The 15512-nt window shown below is 42.5% G+C and overlaps 1 protein-coding gene and 2 non-coding genes across 3 annotated transcripts; 1 reads left to right on the top strand and 2 right to left on the bottom strand.

Moving 5' to 3' along the window:
- Nucleotides 1-12440: 12440 nt before the first annotated feature.
- Nucleotides 12441-12512, bottom strand: TRNAW-CCA (transfer RNA tryptophan (anticodon CCA)). The gene has a single exon. It is a non-coding gene; the product is annotated as a tRNA-Trp (tRNA).
- Nucleotides 12513-13081: 569 nt separating this feature from the next.
- TRNAD-GUC (transfer RNA aspartic acid (anticodon GUC)) lies at nucleotides 13082-13153 on the bottom strand. The gene has a single exon. It is a non-coding gene; the product is annotated as a tRNA-Asp (tRNA).
- Nucleotides 13154-13274: 121 nt separating this feature from the next.
- Nucleotides 13275-14921, top strand: L2HGDH (L-2-hydroxyglutarate dehydrogenase). Its single transcript, XM_051963459.1, has one exon. It carries the CDS (start codon nucleotides 13290-13292, stop codon nucleotides 14676-14678), a length of 1389 nt encoding a protein of 462 aa, XP_051819419.1. The 5' UTR covers nucleotides 13275-13289; the 3' UTR covers nucleotides 14679-14921.
- Nucleotides 14922-15512: the final 591 nt, after the last annotated feature.

Here is a 15512-nt window from a genome sequence, read left to right as displayed (position 1 = left end):
ATTTTGTGGTTCGGTTATTTGAATCATGTCTAGCTCTTTGGATTTTTCTTGGTAAAGATATTAGAGTGATTTGCCATGTCTGTCTCCAGCACATTTTATAGATGAGGAGCTGAGGTCAACAGGGTTAAGTGACTTGCTCACAGATTGTGTCAAAAGATATTTGGGGGGCAGCTAGATGGCACAGTGGATAGAGCACCAGCCCTGAAGTCAGGAGGACCTGAGTTCAAATTTGGTCTCAGACACTTAACCCGCTTTCTTGACTTCAGGAGTGGAGCTCGGTAGACTGCACTACTTGGCTTTAAAGAGTTTGAAGTCAGATTTGAACTCCTGAGGATGAGTCTTCCTGATTCCAAACCTAGGGGGCTCTATCCATTTAGCCACCTAGCAGCCCCATTTGTCATTTTACTTTCCAGTAATGAATGTCAATAAATTAGCCAGTGAATGATAGGTAACTGGAAGCTGAGTTGCCTGGGCTACTGATAATTTAAGTGGCCTACCCAGTTTTCAACCAGCTTCAGGCAGTAATCCAATCTACAGTGTGCCCATCAGTTACTCTATGCTGCCTCTGGGAAGACGTAAAGGTCCTATTTAAATATAAACAAGATAGAAGGGCAGACATTGCAACAGACTTTAGAACTAAAGAGAAAGCCCTTGGAAATATACCAGAAGCTTTCCATATCCTGGAAGCTTTCTAAGAGATCCAATTGCTCAAATACAAAAGAAAATGACCTAAAACAAAGAATTTGCTCCAGGACACAGGTTATTGACAAATATTTTCCCAGCTATTTACTGGAGATCTCAGTCTTGGAAAGCTACCTGGCTTGAGACACTTCTAAGGAACAGGGAACAGAAAAGGCTTTAGAATTACCTTTGGGCCTCACCTTTTGAGCAAATACCTTTTTTATTTTTTGCTGAGATAATTGGGGTTAAGTGACTTGCCCAAGATCACACCGCTAGACAATATTAAGTACCTGACTCAGGTCCTCTTAACTTCAGATATCCACTGTGCCGTCTAGCTGCCCCTTGGGCAGCAAATGCCTTTTTTTAAAAAAATAGTTTGAGTATATTGGCTGATTGTTAAGAGGAAACACATTTCTAGTAAAACTCAATACTCACATTGAAAGAGGCTGCCTATTGTAATGGAGAGCTGAACTCAAGTCCTGCCTTTTTACCACTGGCTAGTTTGATTCTACTACTCTGTTCCTCAGACTATAAATGTAGGCACCTACTTTGCAAGTTAAGAAGGTTCTTTTTAATAGAAGAAAGTTCCCTATACTAACGAAATCATAGATCTGGTTAAAGAAGCAAACAGCTATGACCACAGTTGTCAGAGTACAGCAGTTCTGAGCTGAGTGCAAGGAGTTTGGGGGGGAATACCTAAAGGTTATTCCTGGTACCTTAGATAGCAGCTGCTCCTGCAATCACTCAGTCTATCCTAGGGTGGATGTCCCTACCTTATCTGAAAAAGCACAGTAGCATCCTTTGACTTCCAAGTGTGGGGGGAGGCTGAAGCTGTTCAGAGGGATTCCAGAAAATATTCCTGGCTATGAAGGGGAAGTAAGCCCAGAGAGGATGCTAGGGAACACAAAAAGTTTTCACTACAAAGTACAGACATGTTAGTAGAGTTTAGAAAATTTGTCCCGAGATATACTTTAGTAACTTCTAGACTACAAGACCATGATCCACCTTCAACCTCAGCTGTCTTTTCTTTCTTTTTTTTCCCCCTCAAAATCTACTGAAATCTTTATTTGAAACTTTTTTTTGGTAAGTTAGAAAATTGTATTTTTTATAAACATATTTATACAATTATCTTGCTGCACAAGAAAAATCAGATCAAAAAGGGAAAAAAAATGAAAGAAAAAATAAAATTCAAGCAAACAACAACCAAAGAAATGAAAATGCTACGTTGTGATCCACACTCAGTTCCCAGACTCCTCTCCTCAGCTGCCTTTTCATGAGCCACATGCACAAACTCTTTCTACCCTTTTGTGAAGCAGTCTCCATTTCTTGTTCATAAGGCAGGCTGGGCCCAGCTTTCCCATCACCCTTAAATCCCCTGCTTTTTCAAAACTAATTCTGCCCCACCCAAAATAAAACACATGATTCTTCTCAGTTGCACAGCTTCTATTAAGGCCACAAAGGAATACTCAATTCTTAGCTTAGTATTAAGCAGAAAGCCCATATCTGTCTTACTTCAGGGTTAATGAAGTTCACCCACTTTTCCTAGTTAGTACAGGATAGGTATACTATTTTTTAACCATGCTTGTCACTGAGAAAAAAAGGTTGACTAGAAAAGAACCAAAGATTGAGAGTGCTGAGACAGATCCATAATTTAACATTGGGTCCAGATAACAACCAGTTCTGAATTTACCTAAATATACCACTATCATAGCAACATTTTCCCAGTCTCCTTCAAGGCTATTGTGAGAAATTGTCACATGTCCTTCTAGGGTTTACTCTTCCATTAATTTAGTAACTGTATTCCAAAGTAAAATAATAATAGCTGACATCTACATAGTACTTTGCAATGCCTTTTTGCAGTACTGATACTGGATGCACAACAATCCTGTAGTATGCGTGAACCTCAGCTGTTATTATCACCAAGTTACAGATGAGGAAATCGAAGCAGAGTGGTCAACTGATTTCCATGATCACACAGTAGTTTATAAAAGATAGAGGCAATATCTGAACCGGCTCAGCAAGCTGTCCACTGTGCCATATTGCTCTTCCCGAACTTCATTACTAAAACGTGCCTTCATTTCTGTTCTTGTAGTTCTAACTTTATCTAGCACAAAGCCTGGTATACAACCGACATTTAATAAATAGTTGTTAATTAATAACTTTTTCTAGGTGATCTGATGCTGACTTCATACCACCAAGAATATGACTTGGAAGTCACCAGTATAATCTCAAAAATCCAATCTGCCACCAATGGAGACAGAATTCTGAGCCCCAATCAATTTATTCAGAAGACTTATCAATTTATTAGCAATTGGATCCAAGGTTCTTCTCTGCAGTCAAGGAACTTTCTGCTTGGATTCTTCAAGTTTTTATAGACATTGAGAAATTCCTAAAAATATAATGAAGCAGCATAATCCATGATTAAGCAATTCCAAAAAAGGGTAGGGATGAGGATGGGGGTGGGTGAAGAAGTCTATAATTGGCTCAGGGACATGTCCATCAATCAATCACCAGTGTTTCATCAATATTTAGTCACCAGAGCTCTATGACTTTCCACAAGCAGTGACTAGGTGTGAGGGAACACAGAAACTGGGGAAACTATATTTTTGGAACACAGCTCTTATAGTACATTCATAGAGATACAGAGGTGAAGTAGAGCAAGATTGATAAGCAAATTAATATGAATCTTTGTAAATCTTCATAACTGGTATGTGTGTGTATATATACATATATACATATATACATAATGTATCTATATATGTAAATCTATCCTATCAATCAATTAAAAGCAATATAATCATTAACCCATAGTGGGTTAATTGATCCTACCTTACACAACTCCAATTTTGATAGTGTTAACGAAACCAAACTCAATTCTATCTTATTTGTCTTATTTAGAGACAATCATTCCTACCCACAAATCACCACGAACTGAGTAAATACTGATTAAATTGAGTAGGGACATTAGAATTACTTACACCAGTTCTTCAAGTGCTCTGCCTCTGTCCTTCAAACCCAAAGGAATCCAGGGCCTTTTCCACCCTCTTTTTGACTTTCTTTCCCAATTAAGCTTCTAGAGAACTGGGACTATCACTTATATTACTTGTATCCTCAGGGCTTAGCACATAATAACAGCTAACTTTTATTTAGCTTTAAAGTTTAAAAAGAACTTTACACGTTATCCCCCTCTACCCTTCTTTCCCCAAACTTTGTCTTTCCAGAATATTTAGCAAGTTATTTTTAGCCATTAGAATGTAAGCTTTTTGAGGGTGGCAACTGTCCTGTGTGCTTGCATTTATAAAAACAGCACTTAGCACAGTGACTGACATACCCAGTATGTGCTTAATACACTGGTGATAAGATTGTTGTTAATAAATAACCGTGAGTTAGGGAGTACAGGTGGGGAAATCAGCCAAGATAGGATAATAACATGCTCAAGTCATATAGGAAGTGCCTGAAACAGGAATCTAATTCAGGTTTTCCTGATTCCATGTCCAACACTCTGCAGCTCCACCTTGCTGCCATAATGAGCACGTAATAAATGCTTTTTCATTCCTTCATGATCACCTTAGTTCTTATTACTTATACACCATCCCTTTAATAATATAGTTAGGAATTTTGGAATATAATTAAGGAATACAAATCAAGCTCATAAGCCAGTATTTTGAAGCACTTAACTTCTTTCTCATTTTAATTTTAATTTTTTTTTAATTTTTAAAGCTTTTATTTTCAAAACATATGCATGGATAATTTGACAACATTGACCTTTGCATAGACTTGTGCTTCAGATTTTCTTCTCCTTCCCCCCTTGTCCTCCCTAGATGGCAAGCAATCTGATATATGTTAAACATGTTAAAATATATATTAAATCCAATATGTATAAACAATTATTTATACATTGTATTTATATGATTTTCTTCCTGCAAAAGAAAAATCATATTGAAAAAAGAAAGTAAATCTCATTTTTAAAAATGAGATATTTGCTTGTCTCTGGTATCAAGGCAACCCTTGTTCTCCAAGATTCTTCCACGAAAGAATCACTCAGTCTTAGTTTAGCAGTCATATTTATATATTCCTCTAGTACTTTGGGAGATAGTCTATAAACATTTATTAACTACCTACTATATGCAAGCACTCCTTCTAGACCAGGGGAAATTAATTTATTAAAGTTGGTTAAATCCTCTTTTACAATCTCTTCATATATCTTCTAATGTCCTATTATTCATTTTTTGTTCTATTCTTTCTAATCTGAAATCATTCTCCTTAGTGGAAAAAAAGAGAAGCAAAAGATAAAACTAGGATTTCTCCCTTGGCTAACTGATTCATCATCTTCTTTCCAGATACCCTAAGAAAGGATCTCACCCTTTCTTCAATCTTGTTCTCAAAGCTTATTTCAGAAGCCCTTTTCATTTTCTTGAGCATTTTTGAAAAAATCATATTGATTTTAGCCTTCTGAATGTTTAAGACTTTGCCAGTCTTCAGTTAATTATCATGTATTAAATATCCTTGCTTTTATCTGTCTCGTTCATGGATTTTAGATATGTGATAACTTCCCTTATACCTCCTGAGAGCAGTTCATTGGATTTTTTAGGCACATTTCCATCTTCTTCTGCATCAAAATCATTTGTCACTTGCCAGAATTTAGCTCTTGGGAGCCTCAGATGATTTCTTGATTTGACTTTCTTTTTATAACACTCTCTCTCTGTGTGTGACTTAGTCACATCATAAACAAGTTGTAAGAGCAAGAAGAAATTTGCCTTTTGCAACTATGGATGAGGGAAAAATCCTAAACAGAGAAGATCCAGAAAATAAAACAGACAACTCTCTATATATAAATTAAAAAGCTTTTACACTAACAAAACTATATTAGTTAAAATTTGAAGTAATCAGAAAGAATTACATGTAAAAACGTCATGAGGAAAAAAAATCTTTGCAGCAAGTTTCTCTGACAAAGTTCTCCTATCCAAGATATACAGTATACCAAGAGTTTAAATGTAGTATTAAGCTACTGAATTGATTTAAGTGTATAAGAACAAAAGCCATTCATTTGATTAGGTAATCAAAACTGATGAACAGTTTTCAAAAGAAAAATCCAAGTTATCAATAACCATATAAAATGCTTCAAATTGCTAATAATTAAGAGAAATGGCAGATTAAAATCATCTTAGAACCATAAGCTTGACAAAGATGACAAAAGAGAAAAATGACATGTTGGAAGTGATATGGGAAAACAGGCATATTAATGGTTAGTGGAGTTATGAAATCAGTTCAACAGGAGAAAGCAATTTGAAACTGAATCCCCATTGATACCACTATCAGACATATATATCCCAAAGAGATTTTACAAGAAAAAAGCCTTTATGGATAAAAATAATTATAGTAATTTTTTGTGGTGGCAAAAAATTAGAAAATGTGGGGTTCCTATTAATTGAGGATTATGGAACAAATTATGGCATATGAATGTAAAGAAATATGGCAACATAAATGAAAGGCATGGTTTCAAAGAAATCTGGGGAGACTTATATGAATTGATGTAAAATGAATAGATCCAGGAGAATATTTCAAAGAGTGTCGAATTATTGATTAATGTAATGACCCATCATGATTCTAGAGGACCACATGCTTTCCATTTCTTGACAAAGAGTTCATGGACACAAGATGCAGCATAAAACATCAAATTTTAAACACGTTTAATGTGGGAAGTTGTTTTGCTTGGTTATACATATTTATTACATACATTTTTCTTTCCTCAATGGAGAGGTGGTAAGAGGGAAAGAATAAATGCTGGTTGAGAATAAAAGTTAAACATTAAAAAGTAAAACAACTAACACAAGTTGACTTTCAGGGCCACTCCCATTACCATTGTCACTATAAGTCACAGATTTGCCAAGCTTTCTATATGCATTGTCTCATATGATTTTCACATCAACCTTATGAGATAGGTCACATTATCCTAATTTTACACTTGAGGAAACTGAGTCGTAAAGAGAAGGGCTCATCCATGATGATACAGCTAGGAATGAATAAATAGGAAAAAGCATCAATTAAGCATTTAGTATATGTCAGGCATGGTATTAATGACTGTCAGGGGGTAGGATTTCAATCCAGTTCTTTTTGGCTCTCCACCCAGGGCTTTTGTATAGTGGTTTTAGGATCAAGGAAAAGGCCTCCCTCAGGCTTCCTGGTCTCCAGCCAATTTCCTTCAATATCTCCCATAGGCTCCAAATGTGTTCCTTTCATATAAAACCAGGTTTTTCAGTGCACAACTAGAGATAATCATTTAAATGCAAATAGCCTGGGAGAGGCAACCAAAGAAATAAGATTCAGCCCTACTGCTGAGTGAGCTAAGCCCACAAGTAAATTGTAGTCTTGATGACAACCCATAATCCCCGCTTCCTTTGTCTGAGAACAGATTGCCCGGTTTGCCAATGGGCACGGGGTTCTCTTGCTAGGACCATACGAGCAGGGTGCTCGCCCGTGGAGGGAGACGGCCCAACTCCTCCGTGAGAATCTTGGGCCTCTGCCTCTGGCCATGAGCAGCTCATTTCCCCTCTGGCTCCGATGCTGTTCTGCAGGCCCCCGGCAGGAATTCCCAGCATCCCCATTGTTGTACTTCCCTCCCGGTCTCCCCGATTCTCCTTTCCAGCCTTTCTCGACTTTCGCCAGCATATTTATCCACAGTACAATTCTATATTTTGACGAGTCACACCTGTCATGGCTCTAGGTCCTAGATTTCCTAGGGAAGTATAGAGTCCAAGAAAACAAAGAACAGGTTTTTCAAAAAGGGATTATCTGTTAGGAGACTATGTGTCCCAATTCCTAGTTCAGAGAATTAGGTCATAGAGCTCTTTTATCTTTAACTTCTAATTGACTATTCCCTAGTAATCATGAGCCTTTGGTAATTACGAGCAAGCGTTCATGTCAGCTTGCCCGCATGGTAATATACATTCTGCTAATTAGCCAGTTTTGGCAATGACAGTTCCACTATTTGTACTCTTGACGCCATCCCCTCCTGTCTCCTCTGGCTGCCTGCCCCTAGAATCTGCCTCCTTTTCCTCTCTGTTTTCAGTCTTTCCCTACCTCCTGCTCCTTCCTTCCAGGACACAAACATGCATAGATATCTCCAAACTTTGAAAAACAAACAAAAAAAGAAAAGGCAACTTTCAAGACTTGATTCTATCATGGTCTGAACGGTCACAGAGGGATGCTGGTAATTTTTTTTTTTTTTTTAGGTGAGGGAGGAAGGGAGATGTATGTCATGACACACTTTTAAGTTAATTTTACATTATTCACAATTTCTCCATCACTTTTTTGAGTTGTCAACAAAACAATAAATCAAGTTTTCCAATTTTTGAGGTGTAAATGCTCACACTGAAAATCTAATTTAGCCAGGCCTGGCTCCGGCACACTCCCTGACTATCTCTTCTCCCTTTTTTAAAAACCCTCATGGAAAAAGCTGTCTTTCTATTTCCATTTTCTTTTCTCCTTTTCTTCTCAATCTCTGGCAACCTGGCTTCTGATCTTATTCTTTGATTGAAGATGCTGTCTCCAAAGTTACCACTGATACCATAATTGCCACATTTGACATCCTTTCCTCAATCCTCATTCTCCTTGACCTCCAGCAACTTTTGACCTTGTGGACCTGTTCCTTTTGGTGGATATGCTGTGTTCCTACTCTCCTCCTACCTCTCCCTCAGTCTCTTTAATTGGATCATCACCTATCTGCCCCCTTTGCCCTAAGGCTCCAGCCCAGATCATTCTCTCCCAAGATCTCTCATCAGTTCCTTCCAGCAGGAGCTCACAACTACATCTGATCTGTACACAGCTATGTCCCTGAGATCTATCTCTTGGACATTTCCAAACAAGATCCCAGTTGAGATAGGTAGGTTTCATTATCTTTATCGTAAAGCATACCCTTCTTCCTAACTTCCCAGTTTACATAAAAGCTTCAACAATTCTCTTGTTTTCTAGGTTCACTTGGGAATCATCCTTGATCTTTCTTTTCTCTCATGCCCTATTAAGAATGAACAAAGGGAATAGGAAAAGCATTTATTAAGCACTTACCATGAATAAAGCATTATGCTAAGCTTTGGGAATTAAAACAGAAAAGGGCTAGATAACCATTTCAAAGTCTTAGTGAAGTTTTAAGCTTTAACACCTATCTGTACAGTGGTTCTCAAAGGGAATCCAGAGATTCCCATGGGGGTTCTGAAACCCTTTTAGAGTTCTACAAATTCAAAATTAGTTTTCATTTTTAATATAGTAAATATAAATAAAACGACATAAACAAAAACTCTTTGAACAGATCCTCAATAATTTTTAATAGTATAAATGTACCAAAAACAGAGTTTGAGAACCACTGATCTATAATTTAAGCAAAGACAACACATGCTGGATATCAATTCTATTATCTAAGTCTGTATCAAATCTATTGTAAATTCTTATTGATTCAAGCATCCATTTACTTCCTCTCCCTTTATTAAATTTCTAGTAAGGTTCTTAACAATTTTTTCTAGGACTATTTAAATAGTCTCCAATTGGTCTCTTTGCCTCAATCGTCTCCCTCTTCCTACTTGCCAGTGAGGTAACTTAAAAGCCCAGGCTTGTCCTTGGCACTTCTCAGTTATTGGCTATCAGAAGTGGTTTAACATCATATAAATTTTCTTTCTGTTTTGCAAACCACACATGTAAATATTTAAGATATTATCCAAAACACTGTTATGGCAAGAAGAAGATTTACATCATAAATATATCAAAATGAAAGTATTTTAATTATTTTGATGAAAAAAATTATTCCAATTGCCAATTCTTTGGGGAAATACTTTTTATTTATGTTATCAAAATAGTTTAATGGATTAATGCATGCTGTAAGGTGGGAAGAAAGGGATCAGTTTTATTTATGGGGATAGCTGATTTCAAATATAGCTCCTTACATTTCCTTACTTTGAAGGAGGAATGATTTTATTCTTGAATTAGATTCTTCCTCTCTCATATTTCTCCCATTCTTTGAAAGCACAATTTACCCATTTAATACCATCTATAAATTGTTTTGAATGCCTTTTTTTCTTCCATATTTCAGACATATACTCTTAAAAAAACTTTCATTTTATATCACCTTCATTTCTGAATATATTCCCTTTTTTCTCCTCAATTCCTCATGAAACCAATCTTGAAACAAAGAATAAGGAAAAGGAAAATTTACAAACACATTAACCAAGCCAGATAATATATAGTTTCCACATTCAGTCTTCCTAACTCTGCAAAGAAGGGAAGGAGGTGCTTTTTCTCAAGTATTTTTTCCGGGTTAGGTTTCTTGGGCATTATAATTATTCAGTGAGTGGAATGCCTTTTCACTACCTTTACTTCATATGTTTTTTCCTTTGAAAGGTAAAAGAAGTTTAAATTCATAGATCAAGAAATAAGTGACCAAGTATCAGCTCCAGTAAGGCAGCTGCCTGTGCACTGTGATTTGAGTGGTACAATGGAGATCTCCCTATGAAAATATCCCCCTTAACTTGTCACAAGCCCTGAAGTCCTTTAAGTCATGAAGGTCTTTTAATCCCAAATCTACAAGAATCCTATATTTGCTTTAATGTTCTCTGACAAAGAAGGAAGGTCTAGACACCATCCTATGCAAAACGAACATATTTACTACACTTAAGATTCAAGATGCTGAATTCAAGTAGCAAGAGGTGAATGGATGTTGGACATTGGTGGTCCCAGAAGCTGGGCTCAGCTCAGGGGAGGAGGACTTGTTCCTCTAGTGTGTAATCAGAAAAAAGTGTATGTGTAATCCTCTAGTGTGTAATCAGTTTTCTTCAAAAAAAAAAAGACTTTGTGACTCAGTTTATTGAAAGGATAAATTATTTATTGAATCTAATTCTTCCATACAAAAAAATATGTCCTTGAAGAATTTACTTACCATTCTTCTTTGCAGAAGTGGAGGGCTATGGGGATGGAATGTGGATGCACATGCAATTACTTCCTTGGGCCCCACTTCTGCTTTACTGTATATGCTGGCTGCCGGTAGTTCAGGTGTGAGTCAGACTCATGTAAGACAGCTTCTGCCTTAACATCCCCAGAGAAAGTGACCTTCATATATTTGGTCCTAGAAAGAACCTGATATCTTTCTTGACATATATGGAGTGACATCATAATTAAAGCTATATACCTTTCAAGGTTTGGATATCCAAGAATCCCAGAATATACTATCATGGCCCTGCCTGAGAACATAACCTTTTTCTTAGTTCTAGGGAATCTAAAATTAAATTTCTTAATAAGGAGGCAGTTTAAGTGAAAAGAGTGGTAAATTTTTGATAGATAAATACAGCCTTTTGTTAAACTAGGGGCACTTCATGAGACCTGAATTCACTCCCCTAAGTAACCTTGGACAAGTTCCTTAACTTCCCTAGGTCAGTTTCCTTATCTGCAAAACAAAAAGACAATACCAGATCATTCCAAGCTCCCTCTTAGCTGCAGATCTCTGACCCTATTGTCTCTGAAATGCAAGCACTGAACGTGATGTCCTCCAAAGTCCAGACCCCTCTCTGGCACTGGGTATGCTGTCACTTCTTGCCAACAGGCAGAAGTCAAATTTAATCAACGAGAAGAACAAGAAACCAGGAGAAAACTTCCACCTTCGGGACAAGCATTCCTTTGGGGGTTACGCATTTGTTGTTGCATCTGAAGAGAGATCACAAAATCTGAGGCACTATCCGGGGAGCAAAAAGCTCTTTTATTGTCCGTGGCAAAGGCTCCTTGGCTTTGCCAAGGACAAAGGAGAAGAACTCCGGATGAGCGGTGCCAGGGTGACTCTCCTATCCCTTCTTGCAGTGGCTGGAGATGATGCCCACCGACCACCCCATCCTGCAGACCACCGAAGCATGTGGTCAGCTGGCCGGGGCAATGGCCTCCAAGGCCGGGCAGCGGGAGGGAGTCCGGGCCTCCAGGTCTGGGCTGCTCTTTGCTCCGGTGAGTGGAGTCAGAGCAGGTCCGGGATCAGAGAAGTTCAGGCAGATCAATGTATTCGCTAATTATTTAACAAGCACTTATTAACAGTCTATCAAGTTGTAGGGATCCATATAAAAACGACTCAAGAGCCCCGGTTGGCAAGAAACCCACATTCTAAGAAGAGGTCTTCGGAGGGGGGGAAGAGGTGGTTTGGGGGTCACGGGCACCGAGTGACAAATCAGCCTGGGCCCGCAAAGTTTTCAATCCCTCGGTCCTCTTTCTTCACCACGTGGACGCCTCCGTGCCTTCCAAGAACAGAGCTCCACTCTCCCCCCCCCAACATTCCCTTCCCCCACTTAGAGCTGCTCGGCCCCGGGGGCATCTGGCGGAGCAAAAAAGGGACGGCGAAGTGGCCCTTCACCGCCCTCCGAAATGGGGGGACTAGAGGACCTCAGGGTTACCACAGCCTATCCTCTGAACTCTTAAATCTCTCCCCTAGAACCTTCTCCCGGCCCTTGGCGTTGGTGCAGGGGGGTATAGGGCGATCACAGTCCGGAGCTAGGCTAGAAGTATTAAGTGAGTGACCTCAGGGTCGGAGGGTGGCTTGAGTAGCTGGGGCCATGTGGTGTCTAGTCTACCTGGGCCCCTCCCCCCAGCTCCTATCGGGGTCGAGAAAATAGGGGATGGGGAGGGAATCTGGAAAGGCCTGGACCTCTCTCGTTAGGGAGCAGAGCCGGCGAGGGTCTCCTGCACCCTCGTTAAAATGAAATTCAGCATCCCCGAGGCGACTCTGGGAGTTAAAAAAGCCTTGACCCCGACGTGATTCGAACACGCAGCCTTCTGATCTGGAGTCAGACGCGCTACCGTTGCGCCACGAGGTCCTGCTGGGCTGTGGTGCGCGCGGGCTCTTAGAACCTGGCCGCCCCGCCCCGTCAGCTCCCCATTCTCGCGCTTGCTCAGTGTGGGCTAGCCTTCCTCACTCCCCCTCCCCGCCCTTCGCTTTGCAGCTTTCCCTCCGCCGGGGGACACTCAACGAGACCGACCCCTCCCGCTCTTTCTGGGCCCAGCCGCGGGGACCCCCCCAAGGCTCAGCTCCTCCAGCCTGGGGGTGGAGGAGGAGACAAATCCAAGTCCCTGCACTCCACTCTCTGCAAGAGGGAGGTGGCTTCTGGCGCCCCGCCCGAGCGGCGCTCTCCCGGGGCTCCCGCCCTTTCCCGTGGAGCGCGCGCCCACGTCTCAACTCTAGGCCTTGTACCAAAGAAAATGCTGTGCCCCGCCCCTTTTCTTTATGAGGGCAGTGGGCGTTCTGAACTCTAATTCCCTGACTTTGAATCGTTTTAGCAAGTGCAGCACAAGGCCCCCAGACTTTAATGCCTATTGGTTGGCTACTCAGCAACAACTTCGAGAAATTACAATTAAATAAATTGTAGAAAAATAAAATATCGCAACTCTCCCCGTCGGGGAATTGAACCCCGGTCTCCCGCGTGACAGGCGGGGATACTAACCACTATACTAACGAGGAGCTCATGCTCCGCTCTCTTTCCTCAGCTTAGTTCAAGGTACCTAGCTTTTCCCATGCACTCCTCCCCCTTCTCTTACCGGAAGTATTGGTCAGGTGCAGCTCCACTTCCGACACATTCAGCCCTTTGAGGCACGCCATGCTGCTCCTCAAGTACGCCCTGGTGGCTCCGAGGATGGCCCTGGTGGCCCGCCTCTCCCGGGTCCCATGGGTCTCCAGGGTGCAGACCCGGGGCCCTATGAAGCGGGAACTGTCCCATGGCGCTGATAGCCAGAGCCGCAGAAGCAGCAATCCCGACATTTACGACGTGGTCGTCGTGGGTGCGGGCATACTGGGCCTGGCAGTGGCTCGGGCCCTGCTGCTCCGACATCCGGGCCTGCGCGTTCTTGTGGTGGAGAAAGAGGGGGCCATAGCGCAGCACCAGACAGGCCACAATAGCGGCGTCATCCACAGCGGCATCTACTACCTGCCCGAATCGCTGAAAGCCCGGTTGTGCGTTCAAGGCGCCCGTCTCCTGTATGCCTACTGCGACCAGCGGGGCATCCCCTACCGGCGCTGCGGCAAGCTGGTGGTGGCCGTGGAGCAGGCGGAGTTACCACAACTGCACGCCCTCCACCAGCGTGGCTTGCAGAATAAGGTGCTGGGCCTGCGCCTGCTGTCCCCGCATGACATCCAGGTCCGTGAACCCCATTGCCGCGGCCTTCTGGCCCTCGAGTGCCCCTCCACGGGCATTGTGGACTACGGGCGTGTGGCCGCCGCCTTTGCCGAGGACATTCGGGAGGCTGGCGGCTCTCTCTGCACCAACTTCGAGGTGAGCCACCTGGACTTGGCCCACCACTGGCCCGAGGTGCCCATTGTGCTACAGAGTATCTGGGGAGCCCAGGTGCAGGCACACTTCGTGGTCACCTGCGCTGGCCTGCATTCTGACCGCGTGTCCCAGCTGAGCGGCTGCAGCTCCGAGCCGGCCATTGTGCCCTTCCGCGGCGACTACCTGGTGCTCAGGCCAGAGAAGACCTTCTTGGTGCAGGGCAACATTTACCCCGTCCCCAACCCCCGCTTCCCCTTCTTAGGAGTTCACTTCACGCCCAGGATGGACGGCAGCGTCTGGGTCGGACCCAACGCCGTCCTGGCCTTTAAGCGAGAGGGCTACAGTCCGCTGGACTTCTCGTTCCGAGACACTTGGGACTCTCTGCGCCACAGCGGCCTGGCCCGGCTGGCGCTGCGCCACGCCTTCTTCGGGGCCAGCGAGCTGTACCGAGCGCTGTCCCTCACGGCCACGGTCAGGCAGCTCCAGAAGCTCATCCCTGAGATCACTGTCAGGGACGTCCAACGGGGCCCTTCTGGAGTCCGAGCGCAAGCCCTGGACAACCTCGGAAACCTTGTGGACGACTTTGTGTTCGACGGAGGGGTCGGGCCCCTGGCTTTCCGCGTCCTCCATGTGAGAAACGCCCCGTCCCCTGCAGCCACCGCCTCCCTTGCCATTTCCGAGGTGATTGCCGATGAAGTAGAACAGAGATTTAAGTGGTAAAAGACTGAGAGAAAATGACTGGACTAGTTATTTTTAAGAAAAAGATTGGTGCTAGTTAAGTCTTGAGAGAATATTAAAATGTGAAATGTGTACTATGAAAGGTTATTTTATAACAGAAAAAAAAAAAAACCTGTGATCCTTTAAAAAAAATTTATATGAAACTCACTGAACACTTGCAATCATACAGTTGACAATGATTACTATGCAGTTGCTTGTGGCCAATCAAAAGGTGTTTTGATTTGATTTTTGTTTAAGGCTCTGTGTTAAATAGGGGGATCCTCTCCCGCTCCCCCCAAAAAAAGCCCAACCTCCATGCCTTCAAAGAGTTCACTTTCTGAGTAGGAGGAAAGATACGTAAATAAGTGCAGAGTAGATGGAAGGTAGTCCAGGAGCCTGGGCCCGGAATGTGAGGGCCAGCAGTGTGCGATGGCACCTGAGTAGAGGCAAGTGGTTGGGGGGGCTGGGCCGTGAGGTGTGGAGCAGGAAGGAGGAGCTGCACCCAGGGCAAGATCCAGGAGTGGGAGAAGAGCAAAGGGCAGGTGTGAAGAACTTTTGATGTCAAAGGTACCTTCGCATTTAACCCTAGAGGTAATGGGGAGCCCCAAAAGCTATTGAGTAGGTGGGTGAGACAGTCAGACCCCTGCTTCAGGAAAATCATAGGCTGCCGGAGGATGGATTAGTGAGGAGAGACCCCAGACAGGGAGACACTGGGAAGGCAATTGCAGCAATCCGGGTGACTACAGTGGTGGCAGTTTATAAAGAAAAGTAGGAGATAGGCAGGAGACAGGTTAGGAAGGTGGAAAGCACAATATGTGTAAACAGATGGCGAATATG

Source organism: Antechinus flavipes, chromosome 5 (assembly GCF_016432865.1).
Source record: "Antechinus flavipes isolate AdamAnt ecotype Samford, QLD, Australia chromosome 5, AdamAnt_v2, whole genome shotgun sequence".
Classification (NCBI taxonomy): domain Eukaryota; kingdom Metazoa; phylum Chordata; class Mammalia; order Dasyuromorphia; family Dasyuridae; genus Antechinus; species Antechinus flavipes.
This window is presented reverse-complemented; position numbering and strand designations above follow the sequence as displayed.